The sequence below is a fragment of the Sapajus apella genome, unplaced genomic scaffold (assembly GCF_009761245.1).
Source record: "Sapajus apella isolate SASKATOON/1434 unplaced genomic scaffold, GSC_monkey_1.0 scaffold94, whole genome shotgun sequence".
In the NCBI taxonomy this organism is placed as follows: domain Eukaryota; kingdom Metazoa; phylum Chordata; class Mammalia; order Primates; family Cebidae; genus Sapajus; species Sapajus apella.
Window position 1 is genome coordinate 4,965,707 of NW_022437034.1, and position 17,977 is coordinate 4,983,683.

Here is a 17,977-nt window from a genome sequence, read left to right on the forward strand (position 1 = left end):
AAAAAAAAAAAAAAAAAAGTTTTAAAATTAGCTGGTCATGTTTAAAAATAGGAAAAAAAGTCATTAAAATTCCACATTTTAGCTTTATTCATTTATTTAAGATGGAGTCTTGCTCTGTTGCCCAGGCTGGAGTGCAATGGCGAGATCTCAGCTCACTGCAAACTCCGCCTCACAAGTTTAAGTGATTCTTCTGCTTCAGCCTCCGAGTAGCTGGGATTACAGGCACCCACCATCATGCCTGGCTAATTTTTGTATTTTTAGTAGAGATGGGGTTTCGTTGGCCAGGCTGGTCTCAAACTCCTGACCTCAAGTGATCCGCCCGCCTTGGCCTCCCAAAGTGCTGGAATTACAGGCATGCGCCACTGCGCCCAGCCACTTGTTTTTTTGGTTTTTGTTTTTTTGGAGACAGAGTCTCACTGTTTCCCAAGCTGGAGCGTTGGAATACAGTGGCAGGATCTTGGCTCACTGCAACCTCTGCCTCCCAGGTTCAAGGGATTCCCCTGCCTCAGCCTCCCAAGTGGCTGGGGTTACAGGCGCCTGCCAGCACACCTGGCTGGTTTTTGTATTTTTAGTAGAAACAGGGTTTCACCATGTTGGCCAGACTGGTCTCCAACTCCTGGCCTCAGGTGATCCACACACCTTGGCCTCCTAAAGTGATGGGATTACAGGTGTGAGCCACTGCGACCGGCCTCACTTGTTTTTTGTTTTTTTTTTCAATAAAATTAAAAGCTCTTGCAGCCTTATTATTTCTACCTGGCAATTAGGTAGAGCTGATTATCATTTGTTTGCATTCTCCAGTGACCTCACCACTGGACTTTCCAAAATGGTGAGACAGAATTAACAATTGCCTTCTTTGTTTATTACCTGTTTATTTTTCTCAAGTTATCTGCCTGGTTGCTGAAGGCATTCATTTATGTGATTCCCCTGATATTAGGAAAAACTGCATAGCATTTTATGTATACTCTGTCCTTTCAGGAATAATTGAGTTAGTTTTTTTAATGTACAGTGTTAAATGTGGGACAAACGATCAGTGGTGCTTTTAATGCACCAATGGGATAATTATTAAGGTAAGAAGGGGTCTTGCCTCCCTGACCCACTGACAGCTGTCTCTTCCCATGCTGTTTATGTGTAGATCCTGGGGCAACTCCCCAGTTCTACAGGATGAGCCTTTAAGCCATGGGAAGAAGCTCAGTGTCTAGGCACTTTGTACTAGGCTTAGGAGTTCTTAACCTAGGCCAGTAGACTCGAGTTAAGACGTCTGTGAACTTGGGGGGGAAATTTATATTTTTAACTACAACTGAAATTTAGCATTTCAATCAGGGCTATGGGAAACAAACCACAGTAACATTACCAAAACCTATATGAAATCACGGTATTTTCATATCATTACAGTTGGTTATAAATATCTCAAAAAGCATTTATACTTATCACTAGCTTCAAAATTATGATAGTTACTACACTTCCTCCTAAATTTTGTCATTCAATATATAACTAAAGGAGCATTATTGTTATAGATTTATTAATATTTTGATAATTGTATTTCAACATAACTGGTTTCCTTTGTAATTCTTGGTATTTTGTGCATTTGTAAACAATCTGAGAGTGCATAAACCTACCTAGAATGCTAAAAAGTCCATGGCACAAAAAAATGTTAAGAATTCCTAGACCCAAAGGCCGTATGGACAAACAGTACAACCATTTCCTGAAATCGAACGCATTCTTTCCTGATGTTTCCCCAATTAGACCCAATAATAAAGGTCGGCTGGATTGCAGACTTCTGGACTACGATTCCCAGAAGGTGGTGCTGCCCTGGGGCCTATCCAGAGTTAAGACAATAACTCCATCCAATAGTTCCTGTGCGGTCCTGACAGCCTACAATTCCCAACATGCATGGCGGCTGTTTATTCCTTAGGGACATTATGGACTCCGAGTTATTGCTGGGATCTGTAGTTGTTTCGTGTAATGTTGGGAGTTGGCTTGCCCTTATGGTATCTGAGGGTGGGCCTGAGACAAAAAAGCACAAATGCAGCAATTAAATAAACATGTCCCCTACATCCGCCCGTACCCGATCCGGATCCCGAGCGCGCGAGGGCGGAAGTGGTGGCGGCCCGCGCGGCCGGAAGTCCAGATCAGCTGATGGGGGAGGCGGCTCCGCAGCCGCCTAGAGGCCCCAGCCACAGAGCGCTTCGTCCCGGCCGTAAGTCTCGGAGACTGGCCAAGATCACCGCTTTCACCTCGCTTTTGGGCGAGGCTCGTTCCCGTCTCTTTTCCAGGCCTGAGATTCTCGCCCGGCACGGCCGCCCTGAGCGCCCCGGCCACCCCCAGCCCCGGCTCGCCCCTCAGGCCCCGGGCCTCCCCTCAACCCCCGGCCGGCGGCCCAGGCCCCGGATCCGCGGGCGGGGACCCGGCCCCGGGGGGTGCGGGCCCCATGGAGCTGATGTTCGCGGAGTGGGAGGACGGAGAGCGCTTCTCATTCGAGGATTCGGACCGTTTTGAGGAGGATTCGCTCTGTTCCTTCATCTCCGAGGCCGAGAGCCTCTGCCAGAACTGGCGGGGATGGCGCAAACAGTCAGCGGGGCCCAATTCCCCCACTGGCGGCGGTGGCGGAGGTGGCAGTGGCGGTACCAGAATGAGAGGTGAGAGTGAGCTGGGGGGAAGAGGAGCAGCAGGCCCTGCTTGGGCCTCGCTCGGGAGCTGTCCGGGACCGAGAGCTGTCTTCAGCCAGGGGAGGAGCGGGGAGCTGTCCCCAGCTGGGAGCTGTCCCCGACTGGAAGCTGTCCCAAGCTTAGAACAGACTTCAGGACTCGCTTTTCCGGCCTTCCTGGGGTGGGCTGACTTCTCCACACGTGTGTCTGTGTTTCCGCGCGCGCACGCTGTGGCAGAGAGATCCTGTGTTGGACAGAAAGTAAATCTTCCGTCACTCGTTTGCCTTAGAGATGAGATAAGGGAGAATTCTGTCTTTGACTTGGGAATACTTAACTGAGTTGAGTCTGAGGCATACCGGAAAATAGAAAAGAATGTGGGTAGGGGGCTGATTGTGAATAAGTGACCACTTGTGGCGCCCCACCGCATTGCAACATGCATTGGGAGCTTCTTGCTTTGGGGTGATCATCTCTGATCCCAGAAGCATTAAGATGGGATCCCACCCAGTGGAAAGTAGAGGTGAGCTGGCCTGCCTGCCAGAGATTCCATAGTTCATAGGTTTAGGCTTTGCTTCTGGCCATGTCAAACATCTGTCAGAAGCCAAGGCTGGGACTTGCCTGTGCCTTCCTCATGGCACAGTTTTTGTCCTGGTCCTCAGTGGAAGCTGGCTTTTTTCAGCAGTTGAGGAGTTTAATTTGTGTGATTCTACTCAGGCCTTTCCAAGAGTCCCGATTTCCAAACTGGCTTGTGGAGATTTCTGGTACTCCTCTGGGACAGAGAGAAATTTACTTGTATCACTTTTTACAAGTGGTGGAGGGGTGGTATTCAGCTTCAGTTGAAGAGGACGTTATGTTCTATGTACACACACACACACACACACACACACACAGACACACACACACAGATCATAGGCAATTTTACCGTGGGTCTTCTGTGGCCTTTCGGCTTCTTTCTTATTTGAATATGTAGGTAGTCTTGGGGCTTAGTGCTCCTTCACTTTGAGGGAAGTAACTGAAGTCATGGTGAGGAGGATTTTTAATATATTGGTGTTATCTTCCTGGTCAGGTTAAAATCTGGGAAAACATGCCATATTCCCCCAAACCCCCCACTTTAGTCATTCGTAAAATACAGGGCTGGGCGCGGTGGCTTGCACCTGTAATCCCAGTACTTTGGGAGGCTGAGACAGGTGGATCACTTGTGGTCAGGAGTTCCAGACCAGCTTGGCCAACATGGTGAAACCCTGTCTCTACTAAAAATACAAAAAAAATCGCTGGGTGTGGTGGCACATGCTTGTAATCTCAGCTACTCGGGAAGCTGAGGCGGGAGGAAAGCTTGAACCAAGGTGGCGGAGGTTGTGGCGAGCTGAGATGGCACCAGTGTACTCCAACCTGGGTGACAGAGTGAGACTTCATTTAAAAAAAAAAAAAAAAAATCTAAAAATAAAGGGGTTAACTTTTTTAAAAAGATTCTTTTTCATTCTATTATTTTATGATCTATTATTGTGACTGGCAATTTTGTGAGATGTACAGTTTGTCATGTTATCACTGCTTTTTGATTAAAACACTGTGGAAAAACCTTGAGTGGTAACTCCATCTTAGTCCATTGATTCCAGTTGCAGCAGCAGCTAGGTCCCCTGGGATAACTCTCCCCATGATGGTTTCCAGTGTGGAAAGTCGTTATTTAGGTGTGTCAAAAGGGGTCTGGCTTCTCATGCTTCTTGAGGTTCCTTTTGGACTCTGGTGTATCTTTCCTCCTTAGCTAGGGACCTAGAGTCATCCAGAGTAAAAGGGATTAAAAAAAAAAAAAAAAAAAAAAAGCAGTCAGAAGCAAGAATGCCAGAGGAGAGACATTAGTCATGTAATCTCAATTTAAAATGCTCATGGAATATGGAAAATTCAGTGCTGAGCCATGTGGACAGGGTTACTTGCTAGGGTCTTGGAACACACCTGTCTGGCCAGGAGTTTCTTAGGATATCTCTTGTAGCTTCTGTTTTAGACCTTAGGTGTAGCCAGCTGTGGGCTGGGGATTGTCCACCTCCCCTTTCCCATATGGAGGTTAGTGTATCCTGATGGGGGGTCCCTAGGACCTTCATCCAGGTCTCCTCTTTCTCGCATAGTAAAGGTGAGGCCCAGGACGTGGCACTGGCATGAGTGCCAAGAAACCATGGCCCTTTTCATTTCCTATTCTCTTTCCCCTGATCCCAACCATTGTTTGCAAAGATGGACTGGTGATCCCATTGGTGGAGCTGTCAGCAAAGCAGGTGGCATTTCACATCCCATTTGAAGTGGTGGAGAAAGTTTACCCACCGGTGCCTGAGCAGCTACAGCTCCGAATTGCTTTTTGGAGCTTCCCTGAGAATGAAGAGGACATTCGGTGAGGCTAAAGAACTGATGGTGGGGAGTGGGGTCCTGATACTCCACACTGTCTGCTGGGTTTCCCATAGAACAAAGGAGACATTGTATTTGGGGCAGTGGTGAGAGGAAGACAAGGGAGGGATTGCTTGGGATTTTCCCTCTGAGAAGGAGTGAGGCTGGGGAGAGTGCATAGGGCATTGTGGTCTCTGACAGGGTCTGCCAAAGGTTATTTGCTGAGTTGTCGCTATGTCCTCTTATTCACCCCCAGGCTGTATTCGTGCCTGGCCAATGGCAGTGCAGATGAGTTTCAGCGAGGGGATCAGCTCTTCCGCATGAGGGCTGTGAAGGACCCATTGCAGATAGGTGAGTGGCCCATCATGCCATGTGGCACACCCTGCTCCTTTTATCCCCTGGGTTATGAATTAAGGACACACTGCAAGAAGCTGGAACATGTCTGAATGACTGCAGGGCCAGGGTCAAGGGCAGAGACCCAGGTCGCAACAGCTTTCCCTGACCAAGCCCCCATTTCTCCCCAGGGTTCCACCTGAGTGCTACAGTGGTGCCGCCTCAGATGGTCCCTCCCAAAGGGGCCTACAATGTGGCTGTGATGTTTGACCGCTGCCGGGTCACTTCCTGCAGCTGTACCTGTGGGGCTGGGGCCAAATGGTGCACCCACGTCGTGGCACTCTGTCTCTTCCGCATCCACAACGTGAGGCCCTCCCAATTTATCCCGGCCCTATCCTACGCTCCATCCCCCCCTTCTCTGCTGCATGCCTGGCTACAATGTGAGCCCCCGTGCCTCCCCTACTCTGCCTTTCTGTCCCCAGCTCCAGCTCCAGCTCTCCTGTTCTCAAGATTGTTCCATTTTTCTCTGTGTCCCCTTCAGGCTTCTGCAGTCTGCCTTCGAGCCCCAGTCTCAGAGTCCCTGTCCCGGCTACAGAGGGACCAGCTGCAGAAGTTTGCTCAGTACCTCATTAGTGAACTCCCTCAACAGGTGGGTGAGGTCAGCACACCCTCCTGCAATTAGCTCTGGGCCAGGCTGCATAGCAGCCTTTCTGTTAGGCCCAGGCCTTCATGGGTTCACCTATGCTGTGTTTTGTCTGCCTTTGTCTCTTTCTCCCTCAGATCCTCCCCACAGCTCAGCGTCTCCTGGATGAACTCCTGTCTTCCCAGTCAACAGCCATCAATACAGTGTGTGGAGCTCCGGGTGAGTGCAGTGAGAAAGACGGGCAGTAGGAAGAGTGCGAGCTTGTAGTGCAGAGCGCCACTTACTCAAAGCTTGCTGTTGTTAGGCAAATTCAGGCTCCTATCTCTAGGTGACTGACTGCCTGTCATCCTCAGACCCCACAGCAGGGCCTTCGGCATCGGACCAGAGTACTTGGTATCTGGATGAATCGACACTCACTGACAACATCAAGAAGACCCTGCACAAGTTCTGTGGTCCTTCCCCTGTGGTCTTCAGGTACGTCGGATTTCTGCATACCTGTGTCTGTGGTGGAGGGGGAGTGTCCCTCAGGCTGATGACAGATCCTTTCTTCTATTCATGCCTGTGACACCCACCTTTTATTCCCTGAACTGGCATAGTGCCTGGCACACAGTTGTCACTAATGAATCAGTGGATGATGATGACCTTGTACAATCACAGAGTGGTGTGCTCTTATCTAGGTAGAGCAAGAGTTCTTTTTCTTCCTTTGATAGATCAGGAAATGGAAGCAGAGAAAAATTAAGAATTTTTGTAGCTGAGGGCAGTGGCTCACACCTGTAATCCCAGCACTTTGGGAGGCTGTGGCGGGTGGGTCACCTGAGGTCAGGAGTTTGAGACTAGCCTGGCCAACATGGTGAAACCCTGTCTCTACTAAAAATACAAAAAATTAGCTAGGCGTGGTAGCACGTGTCTGTAATCCCAGCTACTCGGGAGACTGAGGCAGGAGTGGAAGGCGGAGGTTGCAGTGAGCTGAGATTGTGCCATTGCACCCCAGCCTGGGCGACAGAGTGAGACTCTGTCTCAAAAAAAAAAAAAAAAAAAAAAATAGAATTTTTGTAACAGATGTCCTTTTCCCTCTATCTTCTGTATTTTGGGGCTAGAAACCCTTTTAGGTTTCATTCAGCCCTAACTTAGCATCATGGTTTTCTGTTCCCCTGCTTTTACAGTGATGTGAACTCCATGTATCTGTCTTCCACGGAGCCACCGGCCGCTGCTGAATGGGCATGTCTGCTGCGCCCTCTGAGGGGCCGTGAACCAGAGGGTGTCTGGAACCTGCTGAGCATCGTTCGGGAGATGTTCAAGCGAAGGGACAGTAATGCTGCCCCCTTGTTGGAAATCCTCACAGACCAGTGCCTCACCTATGAGCAGGTAATTGCCCAACTTTGGGGAGCCCCATGGTGGCTCATTCTCTCCCTCCCCTCGCCTCATCCTTCTCTTGCTGAAAGGGACTCTGGGAGAGATACTCTATTTTTCTCTGAGCTCTCAGGTGCAGCTCACAGCCTTCTTTGTCTCCAGATAACAGGTTGGTGGTATAGCGTGCGCACCTCAGCCTCACACAGCAGTGCCAGTGGGCACACGGGTCGTAGCAACGGGCAGTCAGAGGTGGCAGCCCATGCCTGTGCCAGCATGTGTGACGAGATGGTCACACTGTGGAGGCTGGCTGTGCTGGACCCGGCACTCAGCCCTCAGCGGTGAGTCTCCCCTGAACCTCACCGCAGAACTGAGCCTGGGCCAGTTCAGGACAGACTGAACCTTCATCTCCTTGTTTGCAGGGACATACTATGATTTTAGTCCTTGGGAAACGGGAGGTGCTGAGTACTAATGTTACCAGTGATTTATGTGTCCTTTTCTGAGAGGCTTTCATCCTTCCCTCCCTAAATAACACCCACTTTTCAAAATTCCCCGGTGGATGTTTCAGTGATACCTATGGGGCTGGCTTAAGAAGTAATTTCCCGTGTCCTTTCTCTGTACACCTCTTTGGTGTGTACACCTACCCCATGCCCATCCTTTCCCATTAGCCCCCCCAGCAGCCTCCCGCCCTTTGTTCCCACAGGCGCCGGGAACTATGTGCGCAGCTGCGGCAGTGGCAGCTGAAGGTGATTGAGAATGTCAAGCGGGGCCAACACAAGAAGACGCTGGAGCGGCTCTTCCCTGGCTTCCGGCCAGCGGTGGAGGCCTGCTACTTCAACTGGGAAGAGGCCTACCCACTTCCAGGTGTCACCTACAGTGGCACTGACAGGAAGCTGGCACTGTGCTGGGCCCGGGCCCTGCCCTCTCGGCCAGGTGTCTCCCGCTCTGGGGCCCTGGAGGAATCCCGGGACCGGCCCCGACCCCTTCCTGCTGAGCCAGCTGTGCGGCCCAAGGAGCCTGGGAACAAGCGCAAAGGCTTGGGTGATGGGGTCCCCTCATCACAGCGGGGTCCCCGCCGCCTCTCAGCTGAAGGGGGAGATAAAGCTCTGCATAAGATGGGTCCAGGTGGGGGCAAAGCCAAAGCACTGGGTGGGGCTGGCAGTGGGAGCAAGGGCTCAGCAGGTGGGAGCAAGCGACGGCTGAGCAGTGAAGACAGCTCCCTGGAGCCAGACCTGGCTGAGATGAGCCTGGATGACAGCAGCCTGGCCCTGGGTGCAGAGGCCAGCACCTTCGGGGGATTCCCTGAGAGTCCCCCACCCTGTCCTCCCCACGGTGGCTCCCGAGTCCCTTCTACTTTCCTTCCTGAGCCCCCAGATACTTATGAAGAAGATGGTGGTGTGTACTTCTCAGAAGGGCCTGAACCTCCTACAGCCTCTGCTGGCCCCCCTGGCCTACTGCCTGGGGAAGTCTGTACCCGGGACGACCTCCCTTCTACAGATGAGAGTGGCAGTGGGCTCCCCCAAACCAAAGAGGCAGCCCCTGCAGTTGGAGAGGAGGATGATGACTACCAGGCATACTATCTCAATGCCCAGGATGGGGCTGGGGGCGAGGAAGAGAAAGCCGAGGGCGGGGCTGGGGAGGAGCATGACCTGTTTGCTGGGCTGAAGCCACTGGAACAGGAGAGCCGCATGGAGGTGAGGGGATGGAAGGAGGGAAGGCTGGGTGCTTCTTAGCCACAGCTGGGAGGGGCCATCTAGCTCTAGTTGGGAGTGTTGGGACCATTAGCAGGACTGTGAGAATCCTGTGGCAGGTACCCAATTGGCCTCCCTATTTTCAGTCCACTCTTAACTGCTTCCACATGATTTTCCTGAAAGGTGATGGTGTCACTGTGCTGCTTAAAACCCTTCAGTGGGTTCCTATTGCCCTTAGGATAAAATGAAAGTCCTTGGCATGACTTATGAGGCAACACTTGATCTGGTCTTTGCTTGCTTTGCCAGCCTCACTTGGCTGCTCTGTCCCTTGCACTCTAGTCAGCTGAACCACTCCTGTATCTGCCATGCTGTCTCTTGCCTACAGGATTTTGGACAGTTTGGCCTTTCTGCCTGGAATGCTCTTCCCTGTTAGCCCGTGTTCCTTCTTCAGGTCTCAGGGATCTTAAAGATCACTTCCGCTAGAGAGTCTCTGATACTGTCCCTGTGCCTCAAGATATCCCACCTGCTTCCCCTTGACCTTTCCCCATAATAGCTGGCAACATGGTGGCATGTGTGTTTATGTGTCTGTGTTTCTAACTGAACAGAGCTCTTGTGGAGCAGCACAGGGCCTGGGATATAGCAAGTGCTCAAGGAATGTTGGCTGCATGACTGAGCATGATATCCTGCCCCTGGAAGTTGAGACTCCAACCTGTCTGGTCCCATGTCCTCCCTCTCCAGGTACTGTTTGCCTGTGCTGAAGCCCTGCATGCACATGGCTATAGCAGTGAGGCCTCCCGCCTCACTGTGGAGCTTGCCCAGGATCTACTAGCCAACCCACCCGACCTCAAGGTAGAGCCGCCCCCTGCCAAGGTGAGAGAGACCCCCTTCCTCTGTCTTCCCCTCCCCTGCTTACCCCCAACCTGCTCCCATGCCCCACCCCAAGTAAGAGCCTCCTTCTACCTCCACCAAAGTAAGTTAGAATCATCTGCCTGTCTCCTATGCTTCTTCCCTCTCTAGGGCAAGAAGAACAAGGTGTCCACAAGCCGTCAGACCTGGGTGGCCACCAACACCCTGAGCAAGGCGGCCTTCCTATTGACAGTGTTAAGTGAGCGTCCAGAGCACCACAACCTGGCCTTCCGAGTTGGCATGTTTGCCTTGGAGCTACAGAGGCCTCCAGCTTCTACCAAGGCCTTGGAGGTCAGGGGCTCCATCTCAGCATTATACTCCAGTCTCTAGAGGCTTGCACCTTGATCTCCATTGAGGCACTGGAGGTCTGAGCTCCTTCCTGTGCCCTCAGGTGAAGCTGGCATACCAGGAGTCTGAGGTGGCTGCCTTGCTCAAGAAGATCCCTCTGGGTCCGAGCGAGATGAGTACCATGCGTTGCCGGGCAGAGGAGCTTCGGGAGGGGACACTCTGTGACTATCGGCCTGTGTTGCCTCTCATGTTGGCCAGTTTCATCTTTGACGTTCTCTGTGCTCCAGGTATGGTGCCTGACCCTATAGTAAGTGGGGAACTGGGGTAGGGGTACCTTTCTTTAAGAAAGACCAAGAGCCCCAAGGTTCTTAATCCCTTCAGGACCCATCAGGCAGCTTCATGGTTAGGTCTGTGATGATGAGGGTCTTGGGTTCCCTTGCATGTTTTCCCATGTGTGATACTTCTGTCTGCCTGACTTACCCCAACTTTTATACAGTGGTTTCTCCCACAGGTTCCCGGCCCCCAAGTCGCAACTGGAACAGCGAGACACCTGGGGATGAGGAGCTGGGATTTGAAGCAGCAGTTGCTGCCTTGGGTGAGTCTGTCAACATCTTGAGCACATCCATGAGCTAAGCCTGGTTTAGGTCTTGAAGGACGTGAAACCTGTCCCTTGTTCTGAAGGGCTGTATGGTAATGGGAAAGTCAAGATGACATGTGTGAGCTAACTAGTGCCTCTAAGACAGGAATTCAGGGCAAAAATATGTGCTGTATGGCTGGGCATGGTGGCTCATGCTTGTAATCCCAGCACTTTGGGAGGCTGAAGCAGAAGGATCATTTGAGCTCAGGAGTTCAAGACCAGCCTGGGCAACATAGCAAGACCTCATCTCTACTAAAAACAAAATAAATTAAGTACCCAGGTGTGGAGGCACACGCCTGTGCTGCCAGCTACTCTGGAGGCTGAAGTGGGAGGATTGCTTCAGCTTGGAGATGGAGGCTGCAATGAACCATGATTGCACCATTGCCCTCCAGCCCAGGCAAGAGTGAAACCTTGTCTCAAAAAAAAAAAAAAAAAAATTGTGTGCTGTGGGTGTTGTGTATTGTCAGGGCACCAAAACAAAAATCTAGGGAAATGGCAGAGGGAAGTGGTAGAATATGGACTGTGGGTTAAAAGGTCAGTAGGTCCTAGACCAGGGAACACCATGAGTAAACACAATGCAATCAAATTTTCATGAGAGTGAGGAACCCAGCTTCTCTAAAATGGTAAGTACCTGTTGGGTAATCAGATTGGACCTGGTTTTGAAGGTTTTGAAAAGTACACCAGAGCTTAGGCTGGATGTGATAGTCAACTAGTACTTCTATAGGTGACGTGGGTTGGACTAAGGGAACCCCTTACCTCATATGCTGATGGCTAGGGAACCCTGGCCCTCTTGCCTTTGCTGTCTTGGGAATTATGACTACTCTTAATCCTCATAAGGCCTTCTTACTCACAGGCATGAAAACAACAGTGAGCGAGGCAGAACATCCCCTCCTATGTGAAGGCACACGTCGGGAGAAGGGTGACCTGGCATTAGCACTAATGATCACTTACAAGGACGACCAGGCCAAGCTTAAGAAGGTAAGAGACTGGGGCCAGGCATGGTGGCTCACACCTGTAATCTCAGCACTTTGGGAGGCCAAGGTGGGTGGATCACCTGAGCCCAGGAGTTTGAGACAAGCCTGGGCAGCATGGCGAAACCCTGTCTCTACCAAAAGATAACAAAAATTAGCAGCTGGGCCTGGTGGCACGTGCCTGTAGTCCCAGCTACTTGGGAGGCTGAGGTGGGAGGATTGCTTAAACTCAATAGGCAGAGGTTGCAATGAGCCGGGTTCCTGCCACTGCGCTCCAGCCTGGGTGACTAAGTGAGACCCCGTCTTAAAAAAAAAAAAAAAGGGATTGAGGTACTGGGCCTTTGACAGGCAGAGAAAGAGAGCATATTTTACTACCTTTCTCAGGGAGTTTCCAGTACAATGAGAAAAGTGCTATTTTGGGCTGGGTGCAGTGGCTCATGCCTGTAATCTCAGCACTTTGGGAAGCAGAGGCGGGAGGATCGTTTGAGACCAACCTGGCCAACATAGTGAGACCCTGTCTCTACAAAAAATTAGAAAATTAGCCGGGCATGGTGGCGCTCGCCTGTAGTCCCAGCTACTCGGGAGGCTGAGGTGGGAGGATTGCTTGAGCCCAGGAGTTTGAGGCTACAGTGAGCTATAATCCTACCACTGCACTCCAGCCTGGGCAACAGAGCGAGACCCTGTCTCTTAAAAAAAAAAAAAGAAGAAGAAGAAAAAAAGAAAAGTGCTGTTCTGGCCATAGGAGGTAAGTAGGAAATCTTGGGGACATCTCATAAAGAATAAGAGAAGACCAATGGTTCTTATAGGAGTGTTTGGGCATGGGGTGGGAGAAGAGAAGCAGAGGGCATAAAGTCGTTTATTCGCTTATTTCAATATTTATTGACTATCAGTATATTCCGCCTTGTGGTGTTATGGAAGATACCAAGATATGTTGGGGTTGAATAAGTTACAGACAAAAGACATGTAAACCAGAAGGTCGTCCTGTAGTTGTAACTGGGGAAGGCTCCCTAAGGACGTAGCACTTGGCTGTTTCAAGGAGAAAGGAAGGTAACAGAAGTCAGGAGATAAAGGGTATCCTGTCACTGCTTCTCTGGAGGTCACTGCTTCTGTCTTCCAGATCTTAGACAAACTCTTGGACCGAGAGAGCCAGACACATAAGCCACAGACGCTGAGTTCTTTCTACTCATCTAGCCGCCCAGCCACAGCCAGCCAGAGGTCTCCTTCAAAGCACGGGGGTCCATCTGCCCCAGGGGCCCTGCAACCACTGACCTCAGGCTCTGCAGGGCCTGCTCAGCCAGGGAGTGTGGCAGGGGCTGGGCCAGGCCCCACTGAGGGCTTCACAGAGAAGAATGTGCCTGGTGAGGTGGGGGCACTGGGCAGGGGGGATGAATGGTGTGGAGCTATGTTGGGGTCTCCTTTCCTGGGCTCATCCCAGTGTCCTGTTTTCCTCACCTAGAGAGTTCCCCACATTCCCCCTGTGAGGGTCTTCCATCTGAGGCAGCTTTGACCCCAAGGCCAGAGGGGAAGGTTCCAAGCCGCTTGGCACTTGGCAGTCGTGGAGGCTATAATGGACGGGGATGGGGCTCCCCAGGACGGCCTAAGAAGAAGCACACAGGTAGGACAGCCTGTGGGCTAGCATAGAGGGAAGGATAATCCTGAGACCGCTGACTTCTGAGACTGATTTGTCTTGCGGGGGGGTGGTTAGGCATGGCCAGCATTGACAGCAGTGCCCCTGAAACAACATCGGATAGCTCCCCTACCTTAAGCCGGAGACCACTTCGAGGAGGCTGGGCCCCCACCTCCTGGGGTCGAGGACAGGACAGTGACAGCATTAGCAGCTCTTCTTCGGACTCCCTGGGTTCCTCATCCTCCAGTGGAAGTCGTCGGGCCAGTGCCAGTGGAGGAGCCCGGGCAAAGACCGTTGAAGTTGGCAGGTCAGTGGGAAGAACTCCCCATCTTCCCTGATCTGGCCTACCCTCAGAGCCACATCCCTAGTGCAATCCAACCATTGTTCCCCAGCATCCTCACTTGCCCTGGTCCTTCCCAATCTACCTGAACACCCATTTCAAAGAAACCCCAACCCCCGTCCCTACCCCATTGCCCCTTCAGGTACAAGGGCCGCCGCCCCGAGAGTCATGCCCCCCATGTACCCAATCAGCCATCAGAGGCAGCTGCACACTTCTACTTCGAGCTGGCGAAGACAGTGCTGATCAAGGCAGGGGGCAACAGCAGCACTTCCATTTTCACACATCCATCTTCCTCAGGGGGCCACCAGGGTCCTCACCGCAACCTGCACCTTTGCGCCTTCGAGATTGGGCTTTATGCCCTTGGCCTGCACAACTTTGTTTCTCCCAACTGGCTCTCACGTACTTATTCTTCTCACGTTTCCTGGATTACAGGTAAACCATGTGACCTGACTTGGGTATGGGAGGGGGATTAATTGGTGGGGATAAGAGCCTTATCTTTGTGGGATTACCGATCTGATGAAAGAGACATTCTTACACCCCAGTGGTGCCCATGCTAACCCCACTCTGCCCTTCTCTCCTTTTCCCTAAGGCCAGGCCATGGAGATAGGCAGCGCAGCCCTGACTATACTGGTAGAATGCTGGGATGGGCATCTGACGCCCCCTGAGGTTGCATCCTTGGCTGACAGGGCTTCACGGGCAAGAGACTCCAATATGGTGAGGGCAGCAGCAGAGCTGGCCCTGAGCTGCCTGCCCCATGCCCATGCATTGAACCCCAATGAGATCCAGCGGGCCCTGGTGCAGTGCAAGGAGCAGGTATTTCTATGGGCAATCTGGGAACCTCTTCTGGGGCATCTGGGCAGGGGGGTTGGGCATGGGAAAGCTAAGGGCCCAGCTCTTGATTCCCCTTTCCTGGAGTTTACAGATGACCATTTGTCCTCTCATGGTGACATTTTACATGTTAATGTGCTTTCACACCAATCTTTCCTTTAGCTCACAACTCAAAGGTTAGGTTTATGTGTTTTACAGATAAGGAAATGGAAGTCTACAGTTTAGGGAACAAGGTGATCACTCAGGATAGAAAACTTAGGGAAGGCCTCATACATATAGGACTTGAATAGGAGGGGCCTGTTAAATTAGTTTGGAACTAGGACTATAACCTGGGTCTTGACTCATTTTTGGTCAGAATTTGTTCAATGTCTGTGAAGCACTCATTGCTCTGATACGGACTCTAAGCATTGACACTGACATCTGATGCCTCCCTGGGAATGAGACAGCTCTGAGGGAGACACTGGAATGTCATCTGATACCATCCATGTGGTAAGGGCCTTTCCCCCTTAACACTCTGTGCCCCTCTCTTCTAGGACAACCTGATGTTGGAGAAGGCCTGCATGGCAGTGGAAGAGGCAGCTAAGGGTGGGGGCGTGTACCCTGAAGTGTTGTTTGAGGTTGCTCACCAGTGGTTCTGGCTATATGAGCAAACCGCAGGTGGCTCATCCACAGCCCGTGAAGTGGCTACAAGCTGTAGTGCCAGTGGGATCAGGGCAGCTGGGGAGGCTGGGCGGGGTCTGACTGAGGGTAGAGGGGGCCCAGGGACTGAACCAGTTACAGTGGCAGCGGCAGCGGTGACAGCAGCAGCCACAGTGGTGCCTGTCATCTCAGTTGGGTCCAGTTTATACCCGGGTCCAGGACTGGGGCATGGCCACTCCCCTGGCCTGCACCCCTACACTGCTCTACAGCCCCACCTGCCCTGTAGCCCTCAGTACCTCACTCACCCAGCTCACCCCACCCACCCCATGCCTCACATGCCCCGGCCTGCCGTCTTCCCTGTGCCCAGCTCTGCATACCCACAGGTGAGACCAGTGTTCTGCTCTGGGGTGAGATATGTGGGAATAATACTGGGAATTCATAGGAGGTTGAAGTGGGGTACTCTGGGAGTATAATTGAGCTGTCCAAGAGTCCTGGTGAGGTGGTGGGAGCCTGGGGGACCCAGCCCAACTAAAGACAGGTGGGCACGGTGGCTCACACCTATAACCCCAGCACTTCGGGAGGCTGAGGTGAGTGGATCGCTTAAGGTCAGGAGTTTGAGACCCGCCTGGCTAACGTGGTGAAACCCGGTCTCTAACAAAAATTAGCCGGGTGCACGCCTGTAATCCAGCTACTCGGGAGGCCAAGACAGAACTGGTTGAACCTGGAAGGTGGAGGTTGCAGTGAGCTGTCGTGCCACTGTACTCTGGCCTGGGTGACAGAGTGAGACCTCATCTCAAAATAAATGAATAAATAAAAATAAATGTCAGGATAGCAACTTATGGGGGTGAAGCAGGAGAGCTACATCCTAATCGAACTTGGCATCTTCCCTCTGTTCTCCCTGCCCCTAGGGTGTGCATCCTGCATTCCTGGGGGCTCAGTACCCTTATTCAGTGACTCCTCCCTCACTTGCTGCTACTGCTGTGTCTTTCCCCGTCCCTTCCATGGCACCCATCACAGTACATCCCTACCACACAGAGCCAGGGCTTCCACTGCCCACCAGTGTGGCCTGTGAGTTGTGGGGCCAGGGAACAGGTGAATGGAGGGGAGGCACACTGGGCAGGGGAGGTAGGGAGGGACTCTTCTTTGCCTCTTTTTGGGCCCCGAGTTCCTCACATGGCTCTCATCCCACTCTTAGTGAGCAGTGTCCATCCAGCATCCACGTTTCCGGCCATCCAGGGTGCCTCGCTGCCTGCCCTGACCACACAGCCCAGCCCTCTGGTGAGCGGAGGTTTTCCACCGCCCGAGGAGGAGACGCACAGTCAGCCAGTCAATCCCCACAGCCTGCACCACCTGCACGCTGCCTACCGTGTCGGTGAGAGGAGGTCCCTTTCTGTGCTCTTACCTGCAGTTGTGGCAGTGGCTCTTCAGAGGACCCCTCCTCTAGCTCTTAATTTGTTTACTGTGGGGTCAGGTGCCAGGTTGGGGTAAAGGGTGAAGAGAATACACCCTACCATGTGCCCACCCTTATCTCCCAGGAATGCTGGCACTGGAGATGCTGGGTCGCCGGGCACACAACGATCACCCCAACAACTTCTCCCGCTCCCCCCCCTACACTGATGATGTCAAATGGTTGCTGGGGCTGGCAGCAAAGCTGGGTAACACCTCCCCTCCCTAGGACCATTGCCCCCCCCCACCTGCTCTCCCTACCTTCCTTATCCCAGACCTCCTTCCTAGCTCTTGCTCAGAGTTGAGGCCTTGGTCGGGTATGTGTGCGTGCGCGGGGGGCGGAGGGTTACCTCAGCTCCTGGGGTGGAGGGAGGCTCTCTGCCAGGCCAGAGCTGAGATATGTAAGTCGGGTCCCTAGGGCAGAGGTGGCCACCCCCGTCTCATGCCCCTCCCCCTGCCCCCCAGGAGTGAACTACGTGCACCAGTTCTGTGTGGGGGCAGCCAAGGGGGTGCTGAGCCCGTTTGTGCTGCAGGAGATCGTCATGGAGACGCTGCAGCGGCTGAGTCCCGCTCATGCCCACAACCACCTGCGTGCCCCGGCCTTCCACCAACTGGTGCAACGCTGCCAGCAGGCATACATGCAGGTGACAACCCAGAGTATACAGCAGGGTAGAGCACTTCCTGGGTGGTCTAGGACCAGAGGGAAGGGAGGCAGGACCTGGTTCTGTGCTTTGTACTAAGGCTCATCCTGCGCACATCCTCCTCCAGTACATCCACCACCGCTTGATTCACCTGACCCCTGCGGACTACGACGACTTTGTGAATGCGATCCGGAGCGCCCGCAGCGCCTTCTGCCTGACGCCCATGGGCATGATGCAGTTCAACGACATCCTGCAGAACCTCAAGCGCAGCAAACAGACCAAGGAGCTGTGGCAGCGGGTCTCACTAGAGATGGCCACCTTCTCCCCCTGAGTCTTTTACCCCTAGGGTCCTATACAGGGATGCAGGCCTGTGGCTATGGGGGCCCCTCACACAGGGGGAATGAATCTTGGCTGGACAGATCATCCTCACTCAGTTCCCTGGTAGCCCAGACTGACAGCTGCTCTTCGGCTGTGGCTGTGGGCCAAGATGTCTCAGACCCTAGAAGCCTAGGGCTGGGGGAGACAGCCCTGTCTGGGAGGGGGCGTTGGGTGGCCTCTGGTATTTATTTGGCATTTATAAATATATAAACTCCTTTTTTACTCTAGTCGACTTGGGCCTTTCCCTTCTTTC

General features: G+C 52.6%; 1 protein-coding gene across 8 annotated transcripts; it reads left to right on the plus strand.

The window, feature by feature from the left end:
• The first annotated feature begins 2,125 nt into the window (after positions 1–2,125).
• ZSWIM8 (zinc finger SWIM-type containing 8) lies at positions 2,126–17,951 on the plus strand. 8 transcript variants are annotated; one of them, XM_032256398.1, is made up of 26 exons: positions 2,126–2,636; positions 4,863–5,016; positions 5,266–5,360; positions 5,534–5,706; positions 5,884–5,991; positions 6,123–6,204; positions 6,339–6,459; positions 7,149–7,350; positions 7,498–7,673; positions 8,036–9,026; positions 9,762–9,893; positions 10,041–10,220; positions 10,321–10,504; positions 10,714–10,812; positions 11,708–11,832; positions 12,943–13,183; positions 13,282–13,440; positions 13,531–13,759; positions 13,935–14,224; positions 14,382–14,605; positions 15,154–15,642; positions 16,168–16,351; positions 16,455–16,631; positions 16,795–16,914; positions 17,239–17,349; positions 17,474–17,951. In XM_032256398.1, the coding sequence occupies exons 1-26, from the start codon at positions 2,429–2,431 to the stop codon at positions 17,932–17,934; spliced, it is 5,715 nt and encodes a 1,904-aa protein (XP_032112289.1). In that variant the 5' UTR covers positions 2,126–2,428; the 3' UTR covers positions 17,935–17,951. The 8 variants fall into 8 exon arrangements, with proteins under 8 accessions (XP_032112289.1, XP_032112290.1, XP_032112296.1 ...); XM_032256399.1 differs by having other exon boundaries at positions 10,729–10,812; XM_032256405.1 differs by having other exon boundaries at positions 10,729–10,812; positions 16,168–16,327; positions 17,171–17,349; positions 17,474–17,677.
• The last annotated feature ends 26 nt before the right edge of the window (positions 17,952–17,977 follow it).